This window comes from Eurosta solidaginis, chromosome 2, assembly GCF_040869045.1.
Source record: "Eurosta solidaginis isolate ZX-2024a chromosome 2, ASM4086904v1, whole genome shotgun sequence".
Taxonomy (NCBI): Eukaryota; Metazoa; Arthropoda; class Insecta; order Diptera; family Tephritidae; genus Eurosta; species Eurosta solidaginis.
This window is the reverse complement of record NC_090320.1, coordinates 72,965,417-72,986,191: the sequence shown is the minus strand read 5'-3', so window position 1 is coordinate 72,986,191 and position 20,775 is coordinate 72,965,417. Positions and strand designations below refer to the sequence as shown.

General features: G+C 43.1%; 1 protein-coding gene across 1 annotated transcript in view; it reads left to right on the top strand.

Moving 5' to 3' along the window:
* okr (DNA repair and recombination protein RAD54-like okr) overlaps positions 1–756 on the top strand; it is a 118,856-nt gene extending 118,100 nt beyond the window's left edge. The window contains exon 7 of the mRNA XM_067765710.1: positions 55–756. Coding sequence (XP_067621811.1) covers positions 55–397 — 343 coding nt within the window. The 3' untranslated portion in view covers positions 398–756. The remainder of the gene's footprint in view (positions 1–54) is intronic.
* The last annotated feature ends 20,019 nt before the right edge of the window (positions 757–20,775 follow it).

Genomic DNA, 20,775 nt, shown 5'->3' with positions numbered 1-20,775 from the left:
AAATAATAGGAAATTTTTCCATAAATTATTAAGTTGTATAAAAATATTTATTAGGCTAAAGTGCAAACGCTGCATAAATAATATACAAATTCAGCCACCACCAGGCGACAGTGACTGTACAACGCATCTATCACAATGGTACCACTGTTCCAACAATAAAGGACTGCCCGACAGTACCTTGTCGCAAGCATGGACAACGAGCAAATGTATATCTTTTGTATTTCATCATCGTTCGCAGGTTGAAGTGAAAAAAAGTGAATGCACAGAGGATGAAAAAGAAAATATGCTAGAAAAAAAAGACAGTCAAAAAATTAAAAAGCGTAGTCAGTATGATGACGATAAAGATGATGAATCTGATTATGATCCGGATGACTCAGCTGATAGTGATTATGCTTAGATTCGTGCTATAATATGATACATTTGTGTTGGAATTTGTTTTTTGTTTTTTTTTTTGAACTATGAAATGCCAAAAGATTTAGTGCAAGATAAAAAACCTAAAGGTATAACTGTACTCTCTTCTGGAGGTAGGTTCAGTAACTGTGAATTTTTTAGTTTACACTATTTCTTCATATAATTTGTATAAAAGAAAAATGTACATTTTAAAACTCTCAATTACTGAATACAGCCCCCCCCCCCCCCCCCCCCGGTTGGCCATGATTTATTTTTTGAAGTTTTTGCATATTTTAATATTAAAGTCAATCTTCTTCAAACAAAGCGAAATTAAAAAATTAAAAAAATGGAATATTGAAATTTGTTTTTGTTTTGAGAAAAAACATTAATATGTATGTCTGCAATGAAGAAATTGGAAAATTTATTTTCATTGCGAAAAAACCTCAATAATGTCATTGTGGATAAAACAAGTGTGATATCTTATCCGTCAACTGCTTGAAAGGATGTTCAAGATGGCTCGCTATTTTCAGCGGTTGATAGAAAGAGAAACAGAATGAGAACACGATAGTCAACTAAAAATCAGGTGATCGGTTGTATTTGCAATTTTGACGTCTATGCGGAAGTTATCACACTTGTTTTATCCACAATGGCATTTATCATGGTATCATGATTCATACACAAGAGGTTTGCTCCGCTGACAAAATGTTTGACAATTGCAGCCATCTTCATTGTGAATCAAACTAAGTGTGATATCTTATCTGTCAACTGCCTGACAGGGTGTTCAATATAGAAGCGCAAGGGCCGACTATCTTCAACGGGTGATAGAAAGAGATACAGAATGAGACAGCGATAGTCAATTACAAATCTGGTGATCCAATCACTTTGGAATTTTGACGTCTATGCAGAAGATATCACACTTAGTTTGATTCACAATGGCCATCTTGCTCCCAAATCGAATTGAGATCCATTAACCGCGTTGTTTCCAAAGTAAATTTATGGAAAATATTATTAGTGGAAATAGGAGGCAAACAATTTTCAATTGCCAGATAAGTACTGACCTACATAATTCCTTAGTATTATTGTTCCGAATTTAGATAAATTTGTTAAATTTACTACTATGTACTAGTGGGGACACAAAGGGTTGATAAGCGCAATTCAAAGTTTTATAGCTTCTCACCTTCCGCAACTCAATTGTCAACTTCATCTAAATAGTTTTACAAATATGAAAGTATCATAAAAATATTTAGCAGACGACGCTCTGGCGACGCCAAGCTCCTCATGGAATCAGGGGTAGGGCGGAATGGCCAAGAAGATTTAATGTGACCATATTAAATATTTTCCGGAATGGTCGGACTAGTACTTTAATAGTGCTTTTGAAAGGGTTTTTATATTTGGAATATTATTTCAATATTTGAGATATTCGAACCGCGTGAGGTAGTATCAAACTATCATATTCCAAATATAGCAAGGTAACGGTTAATCCGGAACGATTCCATGAAAACTTAAAGTTTCAGAATAAATATTTGAATACACTCTACGTAGGAAGGCCAATTTAAAGTTCTAAGAAAGTGAGCCATTTTTTAGATCATGTCGACTGCAGACTGGAGTGTTGTCCTGATTTTTAATTTTAATTTTTAATTTTGGGAGTGTGAAAACTCTGCTGACATTAAAGAACAAAACTCTGGTAATTGAATCATGGTAACCCTCTGAATCGAAAATGCATTTTTTTGTTGCCTGAAGGTTTTAAATTTACATACGATTTCTTTCGAAAATGGCATATTCGATTATTTTTGAAATTTTTGAGAAAACGCTGTCATTTCGTTTAATTTACTATGTTTAGTAAAAAGCTAATTCGCATTGCTGTTACCTGGAATTATTCTGATTTAATAAAATTTCTTAGCAATAAATTTGTATTTGACAGTATTCCGAATAAAACAAATGATATGACTACAATTTTATACTCACAAAAAAATGTTAGTGTCAAAAGCGAACTTTGTGATGTTGGTTCAGCCGGGACTTGAACCCAGGACAATGGATGTGAAAGGCGGATCACGTTACCACCCCACCACTGCGGCTTGTTGTTGTTCACATCTGCCATTACTCAAAGCAACCAGCGTTGACTCCAAAATTAGTTTTGATATCACTCCTAAAAGGGTAATATTGTACAACTACACCAAAAATTTTCACATTGCAATATTATGGTGCTAAATTTGAAAGTACACCAAAATTAGTTTTGACAGAATCGCTTGGCATTTACAGCAGTGCAACTTCTACAAAAACATGTCTTAGCAACCACAGCCTGTTAAGTTTTGTAAATTTTCCCAAATAACAATAAAAAAAATGTATTATTGTATGTTTACTAAAATTAGTTCTAATGTTTTTGAAATATAATGTGGCGAATATTAGCATCAATATGCTGTTAGTAAATAATCACAGAAAAAATTACAGCAAGCAGCTAAATTTATGTACATGCACACACATAACCAGCAGCTCGAAGTGAAGAGCTATCTCACATACACACATGTAATCATCAGCTAAGAGTTGTTACTCACACATACACACGCATATAACTAAATAACCAAGCAGGAGATACAACTATTCTAGAAGCTGAAACGTCTACACCTTAGGAGAAATATGCGATTGACGCAACAGAAAGTATAAAAGCAGCGCAAGCTGAGGAATAATGAATTGGATTGATTTAAACACGCCATTAGTGAAGTATAATTGCGATTGTGAAGTACTACTCCCAAAGTAGTCTAAATAAAGACCATATTGCAATACTGAATATTGGAGTTATTTATTCGACAGTTCAGCGATACGAACGTTAGCAGAAGGTGCAAAATAATCGGAATCCACCGAAATTCGTTACAATATGTATGTACGTCTGTACATCTATTTGGCAATTATAGAGCAAATTCTTCTAGCGAACACTTCGCTTGGCCGGTCGGTTTTTCATGCGCTAAATTTTAAATAAAATTTTTAGAACCCAATAGGCAGAAAATTTTTTGGCTGGACGAGGGCAGTTGTGCTGTAAAGTTGGACGAACCGACAGAAACCTCTAATCGGCGGACATGGAGAACTCAAAAACCACTCTTGGACGGTTAACTCCTCGTTAGCGAACAAAGTGTGAGAATATATGTATGTAGATAGGTTTGTAACGTTGGCAATGCTCTTCAAAATCGCATAACTTCGTGCGATATTGCAATTCGTTAAAAAAAAATGCGCGTCAATGATTCAATTGACCATTTGTATGCTACAGAGAATTTATGCAAAATAACTATACTATACACATTAACGCCCCGATTCTCAGCGTTACCGGTAAAATAGTACCCAGAACATTATGTAACCGAATATCGTTACCAGTTCTTTTATCCGCGATTCTGGCCAAAGTGGTAACGCTGTCATCACCGAAAAACTCATCAGTGTCTGTGGAGCAATTTGAAAGGTAGTTTTCTTCGCTTTCACGGTTGCGGCTTTGGACCATTTGGACCAAAAATGGTCCCTTTCAACCCCGTTTGGTACTTTTCTTTCTTTTCAATCAGGTATTATTATTATTATTATTATTATTATGTATTTAGGCTTAAAATGAATTTTAAGACTAACAAAAGAGAGCACTAGCTGCTATGGCTATGGTCCCTTTTCTTCAATTTTGGTCCTTTTTAGCCAGTAGCCACGACTGGTACTTTTCTTTCTTATTCACTCAGGTAAAAATTCATAATATTGCCCAAAAATTCGCCACACTTTCGTTAGCCCCCATATAATTTTGAATTTACTTCAATGGAACTCTCACCATAAAAAATTGCTCAGTCAATAAAATGTACCAGAACAATAACATTTTACCTAAGATATATGTAATTTATGCCAGGCATTAAAAAGAAAAGTGTTGGCAAACACATTGTCGTTAATTGTTGATGAAATAGCCGACCAATAAAAAAAAAACTCTTTTTTAAACGCTTTTATTTAGCTTGAGTTGACAGGCAGGCTGCATGCACGGCCGTTGTGAACGAATTTTGTAATTGAAATTTAAGTAACTTCCCGATAAGCTACAAGCTTGAAACTTGGAATATAGTTCAGAACCCGATGACAATGCAATAATAATGCAAGGATCGAGATATTCGCAAAATTCGCATTTGTGGTCCGATTTGGCTCATATTTGGAACACATAATACATGCAAGAATAGAAATCGACCTGTGAAAAAAATCGCCGCTAGGTGGCGCAAGGATCGAGATATTCACAAAAATCGTATTAGTGGTCCGATTTGGCTCATATTTGGAACACGTAATACATACAAGAATAAAAAGCGACTTATGAAAAAAATCGCCGCTAGGTGGCGCAAGGATCGAGATATTCACAAAAATCGTATTTGTGGTCCGATTTGGCTCATGCTTGGAAAACATAATACATACAAGAATAGAAAGCGACCTATGAAAAAAAATCGCCGCTAGGTGGCGCAAGGATCGAGATATTCACAAAAATCGTATTAGTGGTCCGATTTGGCTCATATTTGGAACACGTAATACATACAAGAATAAAAAGGGACTTATGAAAAAAATCGCCGCTAGGTGGCGCAAGGATCGAGATATTCACAAAAATCGTATTTGTGGTCCGATTTGGCTTATGCTTGGAAAACATAATACATACAAGAATAGAAAGCGACCTATCAAAAAAATCGCCGCTAGGTGGCGCAAGGATCGAGATATTCACAAAAATCGTATTTGTGGCCCGATTTGATTTGGTCCATATTTGGAACACATAATCCTATGATGCCCGATGTGGCTCATATTTGGAACAAATATTGCATACAGTCCGGTAGAAGTGACATCAAAATATTTTGGAGTTGGAGGAGGGACAAGCATACGTGGCGCAGAGTCGAGTAAAGTCTTTGGAAGGATTATGTATTGAGGACTTAGGTTGTAACAAATTGTCAGGAAGGAGTCCTTGTAATAATGAGTCACTAAGTGGACTAAATAGAATGAGAAATAATAGGCAATTAAATAAAGACTAAAAACTTGAAAATAAAATAATTTAAAAAAAATGTTTTAAGTTAAACGGTTTTATTGAAAACAATACTTACATGAAGTAATAATAATACGAAAAGCTAGAAAATAATTAGGTAGGTCCTAGGTACTAGTCAACACACTCCTTATCAATCTAGGGCGTTGATCAGGCAAATAAAAGCGTTGGACGCGTGAAATTTCTAAAAATGTAAAAGCCTTCCGCGATTTACAACCAGATTGACTGAATTTTGTGTGTGTTAGTGCAGTCGGGTGGCTTCGTGACACACGTATTTGTTGTCGGCTACACGTTGATGAAAATCAAAAATTTTTGATTGTTTCGTTTGACGCTAGCTTATTTGATAGTCGCGGGGTGTGATTGACAAAACGCAGTGTTGTATTTAGTTTGTGTCGACGTTCAAAATGAACAAGTGCGCGGAAGAACAGCAATTCATATTAAAATTTATTGAAAAATATCAATGTTTAGCAGCTTTATGGAATTTAATGCTTTTATTATTATTTAATAAAATTTTTATAAATTTTTTTATTATTTAATAAAATTGCTGTAGTTGCAAGTAAAAAAAAGTCATCATCCGATGACGACATATTCACGTCCGAACGCTACGGTTTCTCAATGCAAATGTTGATTGATGGCTTTTTATTTGATAGTCGCGGGGCAAGCGTCAAATACCCGACACGCACACATACAAAAATTCAGTCAATCTGGTTGTAAATCGCGGAAGGCTTTAAGGCGTAGCATAACCTGATTAAGGTTCAGTTGGTCTTATATATGACTATCAATAGACATTTGAAGCGTCCAACGCTTTTATTTAATTGTCTGATCAACGCCCTAGATTGATAAGGAGTGTGATGACTAGTACCTAGGACCTACCTAATTATTTTCTAGCTTTTCGTATTATTATTACTTCATGTAAGTATTGTTTTCAATAAAACCGTTTAACTTAAACATTTTTAGTTAAAGTTAAAGTGAATGTTAAAGTTAAAGCGAAAAGAGAGTTAAAGTTAAAGTAAAAGTTAAAGTTAAATTTAAAGTTAAAGTTAAAGTGAATGTTAAAGTTAAAGCGAAAGTAAAAGTTAAAGTAAAAATAAAGTTAAAATTGAAGTTAAAGTTAAGTTAAAGTTAAAGTTTAGTGAATGTTAAAGTTAAAGTGAAAGTTAAAGTTTAGTGAATGTTAAAGTTAAAGTGAAAGTTAAAGTTAAAGTGAAAGTTAAATATTAACTTCTCATTTATTCAATAGGAGTAAAAAATTTGTTTTCTTATCGGTCACCACGCTTAAAAAGGTTAACTTGAATTAATATCAAAGACAAACCTTGAATTAATATCAAAGAAAACAAAATGTTGCATAAATATTATAATTGCATAAGTTGATAATATGCAATAGCTTTACCGCGGCAGTCCCCGAGTGCCACACGTCCTTCTAAGCTATTGCATAGATTTTATAGCGGGCTTGGCGACTAAATCAAAAAAACCATAACGGATATTTGTCAAAAAAGATCCGAAAAGGCTCGAAAAGGTTCGTAAAGGTTCGGTGTTAGCAACAGGCCAAATACATAAAATTAGATCTCTATCTTTTACATGGTTACCAAATTGAGAATGTGTTAGTAAACACCAACGCGTAGCGAGCACGAAAGCAAAATCAATTATTTATTTAGTTTGATTTCAATGCGTGAACACGTGAACACGTGTCAGACGCACTCTTTCGTACCCTGTTTTAAGCGCGCGTGCGACCCTTCCTCACCGTACGACCATCGAAATCAAACTAAAAGAGCTGTCGTTGATTTTCACGAAGTAGCCAATGTGCTATCGCTTATCGTATACATACATATATGGTCGCTTACAAGCCAACCTAATAAAACCGCACTGGGTTTTTTTAGCGCACGCAAACAACCGGCGTTTTTTGCCCTAACCCAAATAAGCATGCGTTGCGACAATGTAAAGCATGTGTGCAAACGTCAAATCTAAATGTCACGCATAACAAAAATTACAAATCCAGTTAGGTTTTCACGCAGCAAATTCAATTTGAGTGCTCTCATACAAGTTCTATGTGCATGAGACATTTTTGACAGAAAATTACTTGCGTGCGTTTATATTAGGTGGGCTTGTTAGCAGGTGCTAAGCTCACGCCCACCCCGGATCATAAAGTTAAAGTTAAAGTTAAAGTGAATGTTAAAGTTAAAGTTAAAAATAAAGTTAAAGGTAAAGTTAAAGTGAAAGTTAAAGTTAAAGTTAATGTCAAAGTTAAAGTTAAAGTTAAATTTAAAGTTAAAGTTAAAGTTAAGGTTAAAGTTAAAGTTAAAGTGAATGTTAAAGTTAAAGCGAAAAGTAAAGTTAAAGTTAAGGTTAAAGTTAAAGTAAAAGTTAAAGTTAAAGTTAAATTAAAGTTCAAGTTAAAGTTCAAATTAAAGTTAAAGTTAGTTTTTTTTTTTTTTTTTTTTTTTTTTTTTGTGTTTCGTGGAAGGAGGAAATGCTTTATGCACTGACCGGGATATTTAAGCCTCACTGCGAGACTCTCCGAGTGTAGGACTCCCTTCTTCCATGAAGGCCTACCCACTAAAACCTAACCTCCCACGGCCCGCGCTAATCCCCGTACCTGGGACCGCGTTTAGCATTACTTCGGGTACGGGTGCGCGCTACGTCAGCTCTATGGCTACTCTCACGCTAATGGGCTAGGCATCCGTCTTCTCGTTTACTGGTAAGTATATGCCTCACATATGTGCTGACCGTATCCCATCTGTCTCTTCGACAGGTCATGTTATTAATGACACTGCCCGGGGATAGGTCGCCAAGTACATCTTCTACCCTCCTTCGCTGATGGGAGAAGTGCCTGCATTCGAAGAAGGTGTGGCGTACATCGTCTATTTCCCCACAGTACAGGCAGCTCGGGCTATCAACCTTACCCATTCTGTGTAGGTACTTGCGGAAGTAACCATGTCCCGTTAGAAACTGGGTCAGGTAAAAGTCTACCTCTCCGTGTGGTCGCTTCAACCATGGATTCAGTTCAGGGATTAGTTCCCTAGTCCACTTTCCTACGATGCTGTTGCTCCACTGATCTTGCCAACGTCGGATCGATTATTCTCGCGCCTGCATGGCAACAGCAGCTCTACTTGCTTGCGATCCGTTGTCATATATTGTTTTTCTTTCCTCAACGAGAAGATATATCGGTATGGTTCCCGCAACGACCAGGACAGCTTCAGCTGATACCGTGCGGTAAGCCGAAGATATTCGCAGCGCCCCTCTGCGTTGGACCGAGGTGAGGGCGACTCGGTTCTTCCGGTATTTCATTGCGTTCGCCCAGATTTCTGCACCATATAAGAGTATAGAATCCGAGGCTGATGCAAGCAACTTCCTTGTGCATGGCGTTGTGCCACCTGTGTTTGCCATTAATCTACTCAACTGCGCTATTATGCGCGCAGCTCTTTCGCAGGCCCCTCGTATGTGATCCGAGAAGTTGAGTTTTCTGACTAACCTCACTCCCAGATATTTCGTTGAAGCGAGTGTTTCTATTGGCTGGTCCCCAACCATCATGTTCCTGGTAGTGGGAATACGTCTCTTTGTGAGGATGACGATCTCCGTTTTGGCTGTTGCTAACTGGAGACCGTGCTCAGCCATCCACCTATTTACATTACGCATGACCTGGTTTAATTTTAGCTGTGCCAGCTCGCAGCTTGGTGCTGTTATCACAGCTGCCACGTCGTCTGCAAAGGCAACGAGGAAGGTGCTTTCTGGCATGTCTAATCGAAGAAGACTGTCGTAAGTTATATTCCAGAGATCGGGACCTAGTACCGAACCCTGGGCTGCTCCACCTGTTATTTTTACCTTTTTTTGACCGTTAGTACTTTCATATATTAGATACCTCTCTCTTAGGCAGTCCCTTAAAATTTCTAACAAATATTGCGGTACTTTGAAAGTGCTTTCTAGTGCCTCAAGCATGTCCTCCCACATAGCTGAGTTAAAAGCGTTTTTGACGTCCAGCGTGGCCAGCAACACTATAGCTCTTGCTCTGTGGCACGCTGTCTCGGCTTTCTTGACTGCGCCTATAACTTCTGCTATGGCATCGATTGTGGAGTGCCCCCTCCGAAAACCATGCTGTCTGGGCGACAGTCCTCCGGCGTCCTGTAACGCTCTGGTGAGGCGTTGCTTCAGGAGACTCTCCATCAATTTCCCTGCTGTGTCCAACATACATAGGGGACGGTAGGATGATGGAGAGTTGGGTCTCCTTTCCCTTTTGGAATGAGAACCAGTCGTGCTGTCTTCCATATGGTGGGGAAAGTTCTTTCTTCGAGACATTTGTTGTACATGTGCAACATAAGTTCTGGGCAGTCGTTTGCAGCTAGTCTAATTGCCTCCGCGGGTATTCCGTCGGGCCCAGATGCTTTCTTAGGTTTCATAGTTCGCACGGCAGTTTTAAGCTCTTCTTCTTGGAATGGTTCCAGGTTGTGATCTTCATGGGTAACGTACCCGCCCTCCCTAGGCAGTTGGGTGGGAAACAGGCCATCCACAATGTTCCTTATTTGGTTCTCGTCCATCAGCTGGTTTGGCGGACGGAACTTCTTCATTACTATCTTATATCCCTGCCCCCATGGGTCTCGATCCACTTCCTCGCAAAGCGCTTTCCAGCACTTAAGCTTGCTTTGCTTAATGGCAGCACTAAGAGCTTTCTTCGCTCCTTTGTACGCTTCTGACTTTTCTAGAGCCTCAGGCCTGCCGCGCGCGCGAGTTGATAGCCTTCGCATCCTGTGGCATATTTTCCGCAGCTCCGCGATTTCGCTATTCCACCAGTATACCTGCTTTTTACCCCTCCACACTCCCCTCCATGGCATAGAGAGGTTGCAAGCGTGGCGAAGACAGCTCATTGTCTTTTCAACCGTCTCTTCCGTCGGACTGAAGTTGTTGATTATCCGTCGGACATCCCCCAGTCCTGATGCGGAGAACGTGGCAGAGTCGACCTTGGATGCGTCCCATGCTTTTGTTCTGCGTGGCCCGTTCGGAATCTGCCTCTGACCGGGATCGTTTAGGTGGAAAGTGATGTAGTTGTGATCGCTGCCAGTCAGATCCTCTATGACTCTCCATCCAGCAGCGGTCAGCAGCAGGCTTTCTGACACTAGTGTTACATCGGGGATCGAGTATCCAAAGCCTGGCCGTCGGTATGTAGGGGTCGTACCAGTGTTAAGCACGTTCAAACCGAGCCTGGCTGCCATCTCAAGGACTAACCTTCCACGGGTGTTAGTCTGCGGCATTCCCAATTCGACGGCTCTTGCGTTAAAGTCTCCCGCCACAACCAGGTTACTAGTTAAGTCCCTCAGGTCGTCTTCAATAAGTTCAAGCTTGTCCCTGAACGTTTGAATGGGATCATTCGGGGACAAGTAGCAGCTTACTATTGTGGTATTATTCGTAGTTAGGCGGACGTAGCCTTGTCCGGCAACACGGTTCACAATATTGGCGTTTGCATCTGTCATCCAGATTGCGGCGGTGCCGGTGTTGTCTATATGCCAATCATTTCGGGCTCTATAGGGTTCGCTGATGATAACGCTGTTAGCTTTATGATCTAAGACCAACTGTTGTAGTAGCTCATCAGCAAGTCTGCTCCGGTTTAGGTTGCCTTGGATAAAACTAATCACTATTGAATTGAGACTTTGGCCTTTGCAACAGCGAGTGCCGCTCTGAAAATGCTGCATGCTCCAGATCCAGGGACATGATCGAGCTTCTGTGTATTACATAGGTAACATTTTGGAGCTGCGGTACAGGCCAAAGCTTTGTGGCCGCTTTGCCCACACTTCCAGCAGGCGTTACTCCTGTCTGGACCCTTGCACTCTGCCTTCCGGTGTCCGTAGCCGAGACACCTAAAGCAGCGTTGTACTTCTGCTCGCTGTCTGATTCGGCACTGTATCCATCCGATAGGAATTTTACCTTTTTTGAGTAGGGCGTTGCCAATATTCTCGTCCACTTCGACGACCGCCATTTTCTGTTCTCTTTGGTTTGCTGCGAACACAGAGACACGGAGAGGTCTAGTGATTTCTTCTTTTCCGACCTCCCTCCTTATTGCGTCTTGGATTTCTGTTTCAGTTGTGAGACAGTCCATGCCAAGAACTACCAACTTCATCCGCTGTTGTGCTTCACCGACCTCTCCTACTGCACTACCTATAGCTGCTCTGAAGGCCGTCTGGTCACTGCAGCGCGCCGTTTCAATCAGTACGTTACCAGATTTGGTTTTTCGTACTGACCGTACCACCGTACCTGTGTCATTAGGGCGGAGCTGGCCGCGTATGGCCCCTAGTACCTGGGCATAGCTTTTGCCTTCCACAGGTTTTACCACAAAAGTTGCTGCTTGTCTCCTCTTTCTCGCCCGTTTTTGAGCTTTAGGAGCTTGGACGGGGGTTGCCTGCTTGGCTGGCTGGGCCCGCTGTTTCAGCCTCCGGCGCGCTACATTGGACCAAGACTCACCTTGTGAAAGCGTATTTGTTCTTTCATCTCGTTTCTTTTTCGCTTCCAAGTCCTCCGAGTGGGAATCTGAGCTCGTTCGTGCCCTCTTGCTTTTTCGGCCCGATTCTCTGCTCTCATCTACCTTTTGGGCCCTTAACGATCCCATGCAGCTTAACGCTTCCTCGAGAAGAGCCATACCGGTTTTTATGTCCTTGGACACGGTCTTCTGCTTGAGAGCGGTTTCCTGCATCTCGCGCAGCACTGATACCGCGTACTCCAGCAGTTCGTCTTGGCTCTTCCCTTCGAGGCTTGTGTATGAGAGTGAGCCTCTTGGCGGAGTCGCACGTTTCTCCTTCCCAACAGCGCGCTGTGCAACGACACTGGGTGAGCTGACCGACGCTTTTTCCCTTGCAGTAGCAGGTGTTGACTGGCTGGGGTTATTGCGCAGCTGTGCTTTCGCCGCCTTTGTCTTTTCCGCCGATTCGGTGCCTTGTGTGGGCATTACCGACAAGGTCGCTTTAGCGGGGGTTGTTAAAACCGGCGATCTCAGCACTTTAGTGCTCTTCTTGAACACCGCTTCATCGCCCCTTTCTTTCTCGCTTTCTATACTTTTATCTTCCTTTGTTGTTTTTATTTTGTTGCTCATTTGTTCTATTGGGTCTCCGCTTCAAGCCGCTATCTCCGCACGATGTGCAGTCGCCGTCTTCAATTCCCGTAGTTATCTTTGCAGAAGCAGGGAGGCCACGCGTGGGTTGACACAGGTCCTTATGGGAGTCTGTGTTCAGAGCCAGAATACAGCGTTAGTCAGGAGTCGTCTCAACTGAGCCTGCACCACCAACTTAATGGCGACGTGCTTCGAACGTACTTGAAGACCTGCCAAGGTTTTAACGAGACGGAGACGATGCCGATATTAACCTACCAGCCGTTTCGGCAAGGTGTCACCCTTGCTTATTAAGGTAGTAGCCTATCGCCATCGCCAGCCCGTAGCAATCAGTTCATAATCATATTTCCAGTTTTGGTCAACAGGATCTTACTGGTATCGATCCTGTGGATGCTTGATGGGGTATTTTAGGGCGGCATCCTATCGCCCTTCCACCGGAACTTTGGGATGTGTTGCCCTTAGAGCAACACATTCCCATTTTTCCACTGGATTGCTCGTTTTGGTTCGCCCTGAGTACTTAATTCACTCAGTACCTCCCGTCTTGTGGGAAGCGTTCCTCTATCCACCACCTGAGGAGGCGCCCGGTAGGGGACCGGTACCCCCGCGGGATAAAGTTAAAGTTAAAGCTAAAGTTAAAGTTAAAGTGAATGTTAAAGTTAAAGCGAAAGTTAAAGTTAAAGTTAAAAATAAAGCTAAAGTTAAAGTTGAAGTTAAAGTTAAAGTTCAAGTTAAAGTTAAAGTTAAAGGTCAAGTTAAAGTTAAAGTTAAAGGTAAAGTTAAAGTTAAAGTTAAAGTTAAAGTTACAGTTAAAGTTAAAGTTAAAGTTAGAGTTAAAGTTAAAGTTAACGTTAAAGTTAAAGTTAAAGTTAAGGTGAATGTTAAAGTTAAAGCGAAAGTTAAAGTTAAAGTTAAAAATAAAGTTAAAGTTGAAGTTAAAGTTAAAGTTAAAGTTAAAGTTAAAGTTAAAGGTCAAGTTAAAGTTAAAGTTAAAGGTTTTTTTTTTTTTTTTTTTTTTTTTTTTTTTTTTTTTTTTTTTTGTGTTTCGTGGAAGGAGGAAATGCTTTATGCACTGACCGGGATATTTAAGCCTCACTGCGAGACTCTCCGAGTGTAGGACTCCCTTCTGCCATGAAGGCCTACCCACTAAAACCTAACCTCCCACGGCCCGCGCAAATCCCCGTACCTGGGACCGCGTTTAGCATTACTTCGGGTACGGGTGCGCGCTACGTGAGCTCTATGGCTACTCTCACGCTAATGGGCTAGGCATCCGTCTTCTCGTTTACTGGTAAGTATATGCCTCACATATGTGCTGACCGTATCCCATCTGTCTCTTCGACAGGTCATGTTATTAATGACACTGCCCGGGGATAGGTCGCCAAGTACCTCTTCTACCCTCCTTCGCTGATGGGAGAAGTGCCTGCATTCGAAGAAGGTGTGGCGTACATCGTCTATTTCCCCACAGTACAGACAGCTCGGGCTATCAACCTTACCCATTCTGTGTAGGTATTTGCGGAAGTAACCATGTCCCGTTAGAAACTGGGTCAGGTAAAAGTCTACCTCTCCGTGCGGTCGCTTCAACCATGGATCAAGTTCAGGGATTAGTTCCCTAGTCCACTTTCCTACGATGCTGTTGCTCCACTGATCTTGCCAACGTCGGATCGATTCTTCTCGCACCTGCATGGCAACAGCAGCTCTACTTGCTTGCGATCCGTTGTCATATATTGTTTTTCTTTCCTCAACGAGAAGATATATCGGTATGGTTCCCGCAACGACCAGGACAGCTTCAGCTGAGACCGTGCGGTAAGCCGAAGATATTCGCAGCGCCCCTCTGCGTTGGACCGAGGTGAGGGCGACTCGGTTCTTCCGGTATTTCATTGCGTCCGCCCAGATTTCTGCACCATATAAGAGTATAGAATCCGAGGCTGATGCAAGCAACTTCCTTGTGCATGGTTTTGGGCCACCTGTGTTTGCCATTAATCTACTCAACTGCGCTATTATGCGCGCAGCTCTTTCGCAGGTCCCTCGTATGTGATCCGAGAAGTTGAGTTTGCTGTCTAACCTCACTCCCAGATATTTCGCTGAAGCGAGTGTTTCTATTGGCTGGTCCCCAACCATCATGTTCCTGGTAGTGGGAATACGTCTCTTTGTGAGGATGACGATCTCCGTTTTGGCTGTTGCTAACTGGAGACCGTGCTCAGCCATCCACCTATTTACATTACGCATGACCTGGTTTAATTTTAGCTGTGCCAGCTCGCAGCTTGGTGCTGTTATCACAGCTGCCACGTCGTCTGCAAATGCAACGAGGAAGGTGCTTTCTGGCATGTCTAACCGAAGAAGACTGTCGTAAGTTATATTCCAGAGATCGGGACCTAGTACCGAACCCTGGGCTGCTCCACCTGTTATTTTTACCTTTTTTTGACCGTGAGTACTTTCATATATTAGATACCTCTCTCTTAGGTAGTCCCTTAAAATTTCTAACAAATATTGCGGTACTTTGAAAGTGCTTTCTAGTGCCTCAAGCATGTCCTCCCACCTAGCTGAGTTAAAAGCGTTTTTGACGTCCAGCGTGACCAGCAACACTATAGGTCTTGCTCTGTGGCACGCTGTCTCGGCTTTCTTGACTGCGTCTATAACTTCTGCTATGGCATCCATTGTAGAGTGCCCCCTCCGAAAACCATGCTGTCTGGGCGACAGTCCTCCGGCGTCCTGTAACGCTCTGGTGAGGCGTTGCTTCAGGAGACTCTCCATCAATTTCCCTGCTGTGTCCAACATACATAGGGGACGGTAGGATGATGGAGAGTTGGGATCTCCTTTCCCTTTTGGAATGAGAACCAGTCGTGCTGTCTTCCATATGGTGGGGAAAATTCTTTCTTCGAGACATTTGTTGTACATGTGCAACATAAGTTCTGGGCAGTCGTTTGCAGCTAGTCTAATTGCCTCCGCGGGTATTCCGTCGGGCCCAGATGCTTTCCTAGGTTTCATAGTTCGCACGGCAGTTTTAAGCTCTTCTTCTTGGAATGGTTCCACGTTGCGATCTTCATGGGTAACGTACCCGCCCTCCCTAGGCAGTTGGGTGGGAAACAGGCCATCCACAATGTTCCTTATTTGGTTCTCGTCCATCAGCTGGTTTGGCGGACGGAACTTCTTCATTACTATCTTATATCCCTGCCCCCATGGGTCTCGATCCACTTCCTCGCAAAGCGCTTTCCAGCACTTAAGCTTGCTTTGCTTAATGGCAGCACTAAGAGCTTTCTTCGCTCCTTTGTACGCTTCCGACTTTTCTAGAGCCTCAGGCCTGCCGCGCGCGCGAGTTGCTAGCCTTCGCATCCTGTGGCATATTTTCCGCAGCTCCGCGATTTCGCTATTCCACCAGTATACCTGCTTTTTACCCCTCCACACTCCCCTCCGTGGCATAGAGAGGTTGCAAGCGTGGCGAAGACAGCTCATTGTCTTTTCAACCGTCTCTTCCGTCGGACTGGAGTTGTTGATTATCCGTCGGGCATCCCCCAGTACTGATGCGGAGAACGTGGCAGAGTCGACCTTGGATGCGTCCCATGCTTTTGTTCTGCGTGGCCCGTTCGGAATCTGCCTCTGACCGGGATCGTTTAGGTGGAAAGTGATGTAGTTGTGATCGCTGCCAGTCAGATCCTCTATGACTCTCCATCCAGCAGCGGTCAGCAGCAGGCTTTCTGACACTAGTGTTACATCGGGGATCGAGTATCCAAAGCCTGGCCGTCGGTATGTAGGGGTCGTACCAGTGTTAAGCACGTTCAAACCGAGCCTGGCTGCCATCTCAAGGACTAACCTTCCACGGGTGTTAGTCTGCGGCATTCCCCATTCGACGGCTCTTGCGTTAAAGTCTCCCGCCACAACCAGGTTACTAGTTAAGTCCCTCAGGTCGTCTTCAATAAGTTCAAGCTTCTCCCTGAACGTTTGAATGGGATCATTCGGGGACAAGTAGCAGCTTACTATTGTGGTATTATTCGTAGTTAGGCGGACGTAGCCTTGTCCGGCAACACGGTTCACAATATTGGCGTTTGCATCTGTCATCCAGATTGCGGCGGTGCCGGTGTTGTCTATATGCCAATCATTTCGGGCTCTATAGGGTTCGCTGATGATAACGCTGTTAGCTTTATGGTCTAAGACCAACTGTTGTAGTAGCTCATCAGCAAGTCTGCTCCGATTTAGGTTGCCTTGGATAAAACTAATCACTATTGAATTGAGACTTTGGCCTTTGCAACAGCGAGTGCCGCTCTGAAAATGCTGCATGCTCCAGATCCAGGGACATGATCGAGCTTCTGTGTATTACACAGGTAACATTTTGGAGCTGCGGTACAGGCCGAAGCTTTGTGGCCGCTTTGCCCACACTTCCAGCAGGCGTTACTCCTGTCTGGACCCTTGCATTCTGCCTTCCGGTGTCCGTAGCCGAGACACCTAAAGCAGCGTTGTACTTCTGCTCGCTGTCTGATTCGGCACTGTATCCATCCGATCGGAATTTTACCTTTTTTGAGTAGGGCGTTGCCAATATTCTCGTCCACTTCGACGACCGCCATTTTCTGTTCTCTTTGGTTTGCTGCGAACACAGAGACACGGAGAGGTCTAGTGATTTCTTCTTTCCCGACCTCCCTCCTTATTGCGTCTTGGATTTCTGTTTCAGTTGTGAGACAGTCCATGCCAAGTACTTCCAACTTCATCCGCTTGGAGAGCTGTTGTGCTTCACCGACCTCTCCTACTGCACTACCTATAGCTGCTCTGAAGGCCGTCTGGTCACTGCAGCGCGCCGTTTCAATCAGTACGTTACCAGATTTGGTTTTTCGTACTGACCGTACCACCGTACCTGTGTCATTAGGGCGGAGCTGGCCGCGTATGGCCCCTAGTACCTGGGCATAGCTTTTGCCTTCCACAGGTTTTACCACAAAAGTTGCTGCTTGTCTCCTCTTTCTCGCCCGTTTTTGAGCTTTAGGAGCTTGGACGGGGGTTGCCTGCTTGGCTGGCTGCGCCCGCTGTTTCAGCCTCCGGCGCGCTACCTTGGACCAAGACTCACCTTGTGAAAGCGTATTTGTTCTTTCATCTCGTTTCTTTTTGGCTTCCAAGTCCTCCGAGTGGGAATCTGAGCTCGTTCGTGCCCTCTTGCTTTTTCGGCCCGATTCTCTGCTCTCATCTACCTTTTGGGCCCTTAACGATCCCATGCAGCTTAACGCTTCCTCGAGAAGAGCCATACCGGTTTTTATGTCCTTGGACACGGTCTTCTGCTTGAGAGCGGTTTCCTGCATCTCGCGCAGCACTGATACCGCGTACTCCAGCAGTTCGTCTTGGCTCTTCCCTTCGAGGCTTGTGTATGAGAGTGAGCCTCTTGGCGGAGTCGCACGTTTCTCCTTCCCAACAGTGCGCTGTGCAACGACATTGGGTGAGCTGACCGACGCTTTTTCCCTTGCAGTAGTAGGTGTTGACTGGCTGGGGTTATTGCGCAGCTGTGCTTTCGCTGCCTTTGTCTTTTCCGCCGATTCGGTGCCTTGTGTGGGCATTACCGACAAGGTCGCTTTAGCGGGGGTTGTTAAAAAAAGTTAAAGGTAAAGTTAAAGTTAAAGTTACAGTTAAAGTTAGAGTTAAAGTTAAGTTAAAGTTAAAGTTAACGTTAAAGTTAAAGTTAAGGTGAATGTTAAAGTTAAAGCGAAAGTTAAAGTTAAAGTTAATGTTAAAAATAGAGTTAAAGTTAAAGTTAAAATGAAAGTTAAAGTTAAAGTCAAAGTTAAAGTTAAAGGTAAAGTTAAGGTTAAAGTTAAAGTTAAAGTTAAGGTTAGAGTTAAAGTTATAGTTAAATTTAAAGTTAAAGTTAAAATCAAAGTTAAAGTTAAAATCAAAGTTAAAGTTAAAGTGAATGTTAAAGTTAAAGTTAAAGTTAAAAATAAAGTTAAAATTAAAGTTAAAGTGAATGTTAAAGTTAAAGTGAAAGTTAAATATTAACTTCTCATTTATTCAATAAAAGTTAAAAATTTGTTTTCTTATCCGTCACTACGCTTAAAAAGTTAACTTGAATTAATATCAAAGAAAAAACTTGAATTAATATCAAAGAAAAAAAAATGTTGCATAAATATTATAATTGCATAAGTTGATAATATGCAATATCTTTACCGTGGCAGTCCCCGAGTGCCACTCGTCCTTTTTAATTATAATAATATTAATAACGGCTAGATATTTCGTTCGGTAATACAAACTATGTAAAATATATGAAAATAAAAATTGCTTCTCGCCTAGCATAGCTTATAGCGAGGACTCTGCCGTGAGCCTAACACTTTCAAAACTTATACAAAGAAATTCTATGCATTACTTCTCGTTTGGCACGTTGATATTTAAATCTTTCTCACCCAGCACCCCAGCGGGTTAGGGGGTCAGAATATACCCGCGGTAGGTATGCTTGTCGTAAGAGGCGACTAAAATACCAGTATACCTGCTTTTTACCCCTCCACACTCCCCTCCGTGGCATAGAGAGGTTGCAAGCGTGGCGAAGACAGCTCATTGTCTTTTCAACCGTCTCTTCCGTCGGACTGGAGTTGTTGATTATCCGTCGGGCATCCCCCAGTACTGATGCGGAGAACGTGGCAGAGTCGACCTTGGATGCGTCCCATGCTTTTGTTCTGCGTGGCCCGTTCGGAATCTGCCTCTGACCGGGATCGTTTAGGTGGAAAGTGATGTAGTTGTGATCGCTGCCAGTCAGATCCTCTATGACTCTCCATCCAGCAGCGGTCAGCAGCAGGCTTTCTGACACTAGTGTTACATCGGGGATCGAGTATCCAAAGCCTGGCCGTCGGTATGTAGGGGTCGTACCAGTGTTAAGCACGTTCAAACCGAGCCTGGCTGCCATCTCAAGGACTAACCTTCCACGGGTGTTAGTCTGCGGCATTCCCCATTCGACGGCTCTTGCGTTAAAGTCTCCCGCCACAACCAGGTTACTAGTTAAGTCCCTCAGGTCGTCTTCAATAAGTTCAAGCTTCTCCCTGAACGTTTGAATGGGATCATTCGGGGACAAGTAGCAGCTTACTATTGTGGTATTATTCGTAGTTAGGCGGACGTAGCCTTGTCCGGCAACACGGTTCACAATATTGGCGTTTGCATCTGTCATCCAGATTGCGGCGGTGCCGGTGTTGTCTATATGCCAATCATTTCGGGCTCTATAGGGTTCGCTGATGATAACGCTGTTAGCTTTATGGTCTAAGACCAACTGTTGTAGTAGCTCATCAGCAAGTCTGCTCCGATTTAGGTTGCCTTGGATAAAACTAATCACTATTGAATTGAGACTTTGGCCTTTGCAACAGCGAGTGCCGCTCTGAAAATGCTGCATGCTCCAGATCCAGGGACATGATCGAGCTTCTGTGTATTACACAGGTAACATTTTGGAGCTGCGGTACAGGCCGAAGCTTTGTGGCCGCTTTGCCCACACTTCCAGCAGGCGTTACTCCTGTCTGGACCCTTGCATTCTGCCTTCCGGTGTCCGTAGCCGAGACACCTAAAGCAGCGTTGTACTTCTGCTCGCTGTCTGATTCGGCACTGTATCCATCCGATCGGAATTTTACCTTTTTTGAGTAGGGCGTTGCCAATATTCTCGTCCACTTCGACGACCGCCATTTTCTGTTCTCTTTGGTTTGCTGCGAACACAGAGACACGGAGAGGTCTAGTGATTTCTTCTTTCCCGACCTCCCTCCTTATTGCGTCTTGGATTTCTGTTTCAGTTGTGAGACAGTCCATGCCAAGTACTTCCAACTTCATCCGCTTGGAGAGCTGTTGTGCTTCACCGACCTCTCCTACTGCACTACCTATAGCTGCTCTGAAGGCCGTCTGGTCGCTGCAGCGCGCCGTTTCAATCAGTACGTTACCAGATTTGGTTTTTCGTACTGACCGTACCACCGTACCTGTGTCATTAGGGCGGAGCTGGCCGCGTATGGCCCCTAGTACCTGGGCATAGCTTTTGCCTTCCACAGGTTTTACCACAAAAGTTGCTGCTTGTCTCCTCTTTCTCGCCCGTTTTTGAGCTTTAGGAGCTTGGACGGGGGTTGCCTGCTTGGCTGGCTGGGCCCGCTGTTTCAGCCTCCGGCGCGCTACCTTGGACCAAGACTCACCTTGTGAAAGCGTATTTGTTCTTTCATCTCGTTTCTTTTTGGCTTCCAAGTCCTCCGAGTGGGAATCTGAGCTCGTTCGTGCCCTCTTGCTTTTTCGGCCCGATTCTCTGCTCTCATCTACCTTTTGGGCCCTTAACGATCCCATGCAGCTTAACGCTTCCTCGAGAAGAGCC